Source organism: Carassius auratus, chromosome 32, assembly GCF_003368295.1.
Source record: "Carassius auratus strain Wakin chromosome 32, ASM336829v1, whole genome shotgun sequence".
NCBI lineage: Eukaryota > Metazoa > Chordata > Actinopteri > Cypriniformes > Cyprinidae > Carassius > Carassius auratus.
Genome location: NC_039274.1, coordinates 34,347,826 through 34,355,598, shown reverse-complemented (window position 1 = coordinate 34,355,598; position 7,773 = coordinate 34,347,826). Strand labels below are relative to the sequence as shown.

Genomic DNA, 7,773 nt, shown 5'->3' with positions numbered 1-7,773 from the left:
CAGTTGCCCTAAAGTGAACTTTCATCACTGCTTTTGGGCGTCTAATCAAAGTATGGATGAAATATTCTTTTTCTCATATTTAGCCAGAGCTGCTACTTATAAATTAAATAAATTTCCCCTCAATAGTACATTCTGATTTATCGTGGTAATGAACAACAATAACATGACATCAATTTATTTTAGAATATATCTGAAATGGTTAAATATCGGAAACATTTTATTTCAAAACAGCAAACAAAATTAGATATAGCCTAAGCCTCTGGAGACTGTGAAAAGTCTAAATAGGCTAATTATATGGTAAAACTGTTTGAAATGCGTAAACACAGCTTTGTCTTTTCTATTTTGGATTTATATATTAAAATAAATCGCTGTCATTCATTTTACCCATCTGTTTAAAAAAAAGTATAGGATACGATAGTCTGTCCTCCAATTTCGCGTTATTCATTTATATGAATATAGCCTAAGATTTTTTTTTCGGGATTGTGGTCTAGCTTTTCAACCAGTAGATGTCACCCTGGTGGTGGACTACTCCGATCCTATAATGAGACGCTTGGTAAAATTAATCTCACCTTTCCTACAGGTATGGGTGTGAATCCAGGAACCCATGAAATACCTCACAAATTGCCTACCCCACGTATAATAGTAGTACCATCCCGCAGCCAACCTCACAATAAAGGCTGCATATTGAGATGTTTGCATATTTTTCTGAAACAACACGCAGTTATCTGATCATTTCTAGGGAGTAAAATGTGTCAATATTGGGTGCACTGTGACTTGTTGCCCCCTACTGACGCGTCCTGGGTCGGATTTGCGCCTGACGTCATGTCTCGTGCTGCAGACAGCTCTCTTCCTGCGTTCACCCGCCTCTCATCTCTCCTCACTCTGGACTGAAGTTGCGGAGCAGCCGGGAGCGGACAGTACCTTTTCTCTATTTCTGTTTCTACAAGCAATCTTCTCTTCCCGCAAACTGTATGGTGGATATAATATTCAGCTCTTCTTTTTTGGATGATATGGGGGATCATTCCAAAAGTAAGTAGCTATTTCGGCGAAAAATAAATAAATCAGTAAATAAAGAAAGAAAGAAAATCTATACAATACTAAATATAACATGTTAGGCTACTTCGTGAATAAAATTAAGTGTTTAAATATGATTCAATGCTGTTGCATTTGCTTAAGCAATTTGCTTATGGAAAATATTAGGCCTACTGTTTTTTATGGGCTACTGATTCTGCAGTATCTGTCATCTTAAAAATATGTATTAGTCTTTTCAATAATCCAATGTAATTGTTTACAAATGACGATTTTAATTTGTTATTAGAAAACATTTGCGATGAACTACTGTGTAACAGCTCAAAACAATGTTCTTTTTCATGTTCAGAGAAGTCCGGACTTGCGATGTGTGTAGGCTGCGGCAGTCAGATCCATGACCAGTATATTCTGCAGGTCTCCCCCGACCTGGAGTGGCACGCAGCCTGTTTGAAATGTGTGGAGTGCAACCAAAACCTGGACGAGACGTGCACTTGTTTCGTACGGGACGGGAAAACGTACTGCAAGAGAGATTATGTAAGGTAGGTTTTTGTTTTTGTTTGGGTTGTCACGGAAAAAAGTATGAACTATTTCATAAAACTAGGTGCACATGTATTTTCGTGAAATATTCATTGTAAATTAGTGTAAATAAAGAACGAATCTTGGACTCTAGGTCTAGGTCTAAATTATTTTTCGATTCTACATCCAACAGATTGTTCGGTATAAAATGCGCAAAATGCACGTTGGGCTTCAGCAGCAGTGATTTGGTCATGAGAGCTCGGGACAGTGTGTATCACATCGAATGTTTCCGCTGCTCGGTGTGTAGCCGGCAGCTTTTGCCCGGGGATGAGTTCTCCCTCCGGGACGAGGAACTGTTGTGTCGAGCAGATCACGGTCTAGCCCTGGAGCACGGAGCAGGCAGCAGTCCTCTCAGTCCGGGAAACATCCGCAGCAGAGGATTACATATGGCAGGTCAGTATAGCACAATAAAAATAAATTGACTTGGGCATATTCTATTATCTTCGTATCGAATACGGACTTACAGAAATTATTGTATTGAAAAACATAAAATTATTGTGGAACTGTTAGAGCTTGTTTATTTGGAGCGGTAATGGATCATTTAAATGTCAATTTTGGAACTGAACACACACTGAAAACTGAAAAGTAATTATATAGGCTACTGTGGGAGGAATCGTGCAATGATATGTTACATAATAGCTAATTACAGTCTGATCCGCTTGATAAGTCAACCACTGATAGATAAGCTTGAACGGCGCAGGACCTGAAACACTGAGAGCTGCACAAGACTCAACATGCTCTTTAATTTCCTAATTTAGAAATACGTAGGCTATTTGCAAAATAAATAATATGTTATGCAATACATTATTTGTTAAATTAAACGTAGCCTAATACTGATATTAAAATTATATATATATATATATATCAAAGTCAGATTTATTAATTTGAAGATTTAGTGAAAAATGTCTGTTGTTGCTTGATGATATTAAAAATACAGGATTTGTATCCACTGAATATTTGTCCGTCCGTCTGTCTTCAGTTCAGACTATATTTCCAGTTTTATTAGAAGTGTTTTTATTCTTGGGTAATATTCAAAATGTAAGTGTGATATATAAATTATTTTTCAACGGAATTATTCTTATTTTTATTCGCTAGCATATTGCATGTAGGCTACTACTTTTCAAATGTAGGCCTAATCATTATTATTATTTTTTTTTTTTGCTCAGCTAATCCTGTGTCGGTCCGGCAAACTCCTCATCGGAACATGCACAAGCAATCGGAGAAGACCACTCGGGTGAGGACGGTGTTAAACGAAAAGCAGCTACACACTTTACGGACGTGCTACAACGCAAACCCGAGACCAGATGCTCTAATGAAGGAGCAGCTGGTGGAGATGACCGGTCTGAGCCCACGGGTCATCCGAGTCTGGTTCCAAAACAAGCGCTGCAAGGACAAGAAAAGATCTATACTCATTAAACAGTTACAACAACAGCAACATGGCGATAATACGGTAAGTGTCTTGCTAATGCACTTTCAGTGTGAGAAATTTATCGTGCGAAAAAAAAAAAAACGACTTCGACCAGTGTGGCTCTGAGTGATGCCTGACACTTGATATGAGCCGAGAATGATTTTAACTGGGTCTGCAATTCGACTGCAGTGTTGGCAAATCACAGACTCCTCCTACTGTGTGTGATTTGGGGAATGTTTTAAAATCGGTTTCATGCTACATAATGCAATATAGTTGTCTTTTACTCAAAAAACAAAACAAAACATGTCCCCTCATCGCCGACTTTTTGCTTCAGAATCTGCAGGGTATGACGGGCACTGCGCTGGTTGCAGGCAGCCCAGTCCGACACAACCCCTCAGTGCCAGGACACCCGCTGGAACTGCAGACTTACCAGCCACCCTGGAAAGCGCTCAGCGAATTTGCACTTCTGAGTGACTTAGATCAACCTGCTTTCCAACAGCTGGTAAGTTGGGGAGGATTGACTTTATTTTTATGATTTTCATACTTTCACTTTAAGCATAGCCTACAGTCAAATTAAGATTAGCCTGTTGTTGTTGCTTTTATTATTATTATTAGACTATTATTATTATTATTAGGCTATTGTTATTAATATGTTTAGCTATTTATTAATTTATAGTTAATGTTGTCTCTCAATTTCAGGTCTCTTTCTCGGAATCCGGTTCTTTAGGAAACTCATCGGGCAGCGAAGTGACCTCTCTTTCTTCACAGTTACCGGACACACCGAACAGCATGGTACCGAGCCCGGTGGAGACGTGAGAGCGACTTGCGCGCCAGTTTCCCGGGAAATTATGAGAACAGCTCAAATCACGGGCGCGGGAAATTCCACTAGCATCACCGGACTACCATCAGAATTATAGCAAAAACCTGCACTGGGAACAGAGGAACCGTTTTTCCTGAAATTCGTCAGCAAGTCCGTGGTGATGCTGGAAGTGAAATGATGGAAAGCTAAACACTAAATGAGGAACCATGTTCTCTCGAAATGGATATTTGTTACTCGTTATGACTATTGTATCTGTGGTTTTTGGACATTTTTTGAAAACATCTTTTCAAAAGACTCGATTTCAGAAGATGGGATTTTTTTTATTATTTCGTTGTGAAATTTATTGTCAGAGCATTTGTGTCTCTGAACAAAATTAAGTTATTGTTATTTATTGTCACATCAATTCGCAAATAAATACATAAATACTTTAGCACAGAAATGCCGTATTTATATTTGTGAATGTAAAATGCGTGAATATGGCTAACTTAGTCTTATGAAAATGCGGAGAGGTGGAGTAGGCTACCTAGCCTATATTAATTCATATTTTTTTTATAGTAGTAGGCTAGACCACTCATAATTATATTATATAATAGACTAATTATTACATAATAATAATAATAATAATAATAATAATAATAACAATAATAATTCGGAGAAAACATCTCTGACTTGTTAGGGCCCGAGCACCTTTTGCCCCGTTTATTATTAGCCTATTAGCCTACAGATTATGCCTACTTTTAGGCTAGGCATATAGGCTACCATCATTTCCTTCAGCGGGAAAAAACATAAATGACAACACATATCGGTTTGGTCAAAATCAAGTCATAATTAATAAAGACACAGTCGGTTGATAATAAAATAAATAAATGAGCTAATTTGCCAGATCAAGATCACACATCCCTAAATTATGTCGTTTTTTTCCTTGTCAGATCAGATCTGTAAAATGATTAGTCCACTTTTCCTCGTCAAATTTAAGTGTATCGCTTGAGCACTGATCTACGTGTGCCATTACACCAACAAACCATATTCACATAACCGGAGACTGATTTGAAGAGATTTTTCACCAAAGCATTAAATATATGCACAGGAAATTGAATTGAATCACGCTGCTTTTTAAAATTGCTTCTAAAATTATTTGGTTATTCGTTAACAACTCAATATTTTTTAAAATACATTCATGAATTAAATTTGAGTGAAGAAGAAGAAGAAAAAGAACGCGATAGGTTTTTATGATTTCCGTCATTTCAGACCTAATTGTGAGCGCCAGTTTACGACATAAATTTCAAGGAAAGCAAGACTTAGTCCTAAATCAGATCTTCTCTGAGAAAGACCTTGATACCAGACATAGATTTGGGTTAGTTTTCAGCTACTTCTGTACAGTCCAACCCTTTCTAAATCAAGAAAACATGCACACATCCCAAAAGAAGGCACAACAAAAAAGCTAGATGTTGCTAAAGAACAGGGGTTTTCATATAGGCCTCGGATGCTATTGTTCGGGTCCAAAGACACAATATAGAACTTTTTGGCTGGTTCTAGTGAGCTATAATCAGTCAGTCAGAGACAGAGAGGAAGTAAGGCAATGATAGGAAACCATTCAAGGAGGATTTACCTGAATGTGGTTCTCCGCTCTCTGAATGTTTTGCAACCCATTTCCAGCTACATTTAGCTCTGACCACTTGTCATCTGATCATTAGAAATGAGCAGTTGTAAATGGAGTTTTGCTGTATTGCCAATTTCACTAATTTATACTGAAATAGTTCTCTGATGTTTTTTTTTTTTTTAATTTTTATAACACTGTGTGTATGTGTGTTAATGTTAACACATACCTTACAGCAACATTTCTAACCTATTTCTTCCAATAGAACTATAAATTAAGCAACCCCACCTAAAGACATACTAAAAATCATGAATTCCTATTAGGAGAATAAACTGACACAAGGACACTGCATGCAGGACAATATGGACCTGCATTAACACACACACACACACACACACACACACACACACACACACACACACACACACACCGTTAAAGACATGGAGGGAGGTCAAAGCCACCCACTCTACAAAAACAGACTATAAAACAGAGTTCACAATGGCTTCAGCATTCACTCTACAAGAAGGCTCTGTGATTGAGTCTTAGAGAAACACATGCTTCCGGCATTTGATGGAAACAGATATCCAGACTTCTACGAAGCGGCTTTGCAGAACGACACAATGTCTCTGCATAATCCAAGATACAGAACTAGCGGCACAGTCACCAAAAGTTTGGAAGCTTTCTTCATATGTGGGCTGGATCAGATCAGACAGTGCTGGGATTTTGGTCACACACAGGTACGGGATCAGAGCTCAGGCCAAATTAAAGTGGATGGTGGGGGTGAAGCGCTTTGACCATGGCTCCATAAATAAACCGGATTTATTAGATCTTAAAAACACTTTTAACAATACCGACCCTAATGCATTCTATGTTTGATAATGCACTCAGGGCTTTAAGAGCAGGATAAACAGACCCATAACTCATGTTTTTATCATTCCAGCATGGGTAAAACACAGAATGTGCTCTACAGCAGCACTGAAAGGGTCACCACAATATCGCTTTCAAATTAATGGCTATACCATCACAACAAACATACCATCCTCAGATTGGAGCCACCCCTCCAATTTTGCCAGCAATTGTTTGTGTGTTTACGTGTGTGATAGATATTCGCTTTGTGGAGTCATACAACATTATAACAGTCTGTGGAAATGATAACGTAGGAGCAGTGAAGTCTTCTGCCAAAGAGTTCCCCCGACATACAAATCTAAACTTGAAATTAACTATCTAATTTAAGTTTGGAGGAACATTATTTTTTGACCAATCACTCCTTTAGAGGTATACCTTATCAAATGCAACACATCAGGTTTTTTTTTAAGCAGCATAATAATGAACGGCAATATATTATTCTACACTTGTCACTGGGTGTAGCCTGAGTTACTGAGAATTTCATGTGTGTTAAAAGAACTGCCTCTGATGACGTTCCTGGCTGTTTTTAATTTTGCATGTTTTCTGAGAATGAATCAAGGGTTCAGTTCTCTGCCAAAGTGCTCTCAAAGGATAATACGAGGAGGAATAAATCATAAATACAGCATGAACATCAGGAAATAAATGTCGTTTCAGAATATTAAAAACTAACATTGATTATGTACAAGGTAATGATTCTCCTTAGGATATTATGATGACTTTATAATTATAGAGATAGAACATATTAGATCAATGGTAAACCAAAGAAGAAATAAAATGTATTTTGTGGAATCAAAAAAAGACATACTGAAGATTGTATCAACTGCTTGCCCATACAGAAAATAATAATAATAATAATAATAATAATATTGAATATATATATATTCTTCTGCATTCAGTAGAAGAAAGAAAGTCATACTGGTTTGGACTACATGAGGATAATAAAACTATTACAGGATTTTCAGGATACAGGATGTTCCTTGCTGCAGATCACATGGTCCATCATCTTTGTCCCATGGTCCTGACATTATATTACACACACACACACACACACACACACAGAGAGAGAGAGAAAGAGAGGTAGGCACTGAATGAATGGCTTGTGTCAGAGACTGGCCTTGGGGTCAGCATTGCTTTCTTGTGCCAAAACTGTTTATGTTATCCTGGGGGAGAAGAAAGAGGCCGAACATGTTCCCTGCCAAACATTTATCCTGTCTTAAGCCTGCACCCAACACATACCAGGAGCCTACACTGACCGAAGCTGCTCTTAACATCAAACACTAGAGATGGGCTCTCGTAAAATCCTCTGTGCTGAACTTCACCCAGGATAGGAAAACAGAATACTAGCAGCGAGTCAATGCTCTGAAATTAAAATGGCACAATAACTTAGAGATTCTGCATCTTTGTTCAGGAGTCTTTTGTTGAAAGCACACTGTCTTA

At 37.9% G+C, this 7,773-nt stretch overlaps 1 protein-coding gene across 2 annotated transcripts; it reads left to right on the top strand.

The window, feature by feature from the left end:
* The first annotated feature begins 494 nt into the window (after positions 1-494).
* On the top strand, positions 495-4,260 carry LOC113052555 (insulin gene enhancer protein isl-2b). 2 transcript variants are annotated; one of them, XM_026216967.1, is made up of 6 exons: positions 495-1,029; positions 1,379-1,568; positions 1,853-1,998; positions 2,772-3,055; positions 3,348-3,515; positions 3,713-4,260. In XM_026216967.1, the coding sequence occupies exons 1-6, from the start codon at positions 972-974 to the stop codon at positions 3,827-3,829; spliced, it is 963 nt and encodes a 320-aa protein (XP_026072752.1). In that variant the 5' UTR covers positions 495-971; the 3' UTR covers positions 3,830-4,260. The 2 variants fall into 2 exon arrangements, with proteins under 2 accessions (XP_026072752.1, XP_026072751.1); XM_026216966.1 differs by having other exon boundaries at positions 1,739-1,998.
* Positions 4,261-7,773: the final 3,513 nt, after the last annotated feature.

What these genes read in the sequence shown, in the direction of transcription:
- LOC113052555 (XM_026216966.1), top strand. Translation starts at nt 972, where the DNA reads ATGGTGGATATAATATTCAGCTCTTCTTTTTTGGATGATATGGGGGAT. An exon ending in CAGAGGATTACATATGGCAG is followed by an intron (nt 1,999 to 2,771) that starts GTCAGTATAGCA and finishes TTTTTTGCTCAG; the next exon opens with CTAATCCTGTGTCGGTCCGG. An exon ending in AGCAACATGGCGATAATACG is followed by an intron (nt 3,056 to 3,347) that starts GTAAGTGTCTTG and finishes TTTTTGCTTCAG; the next exon opens with AATCTGCAGGGTATGACGGG.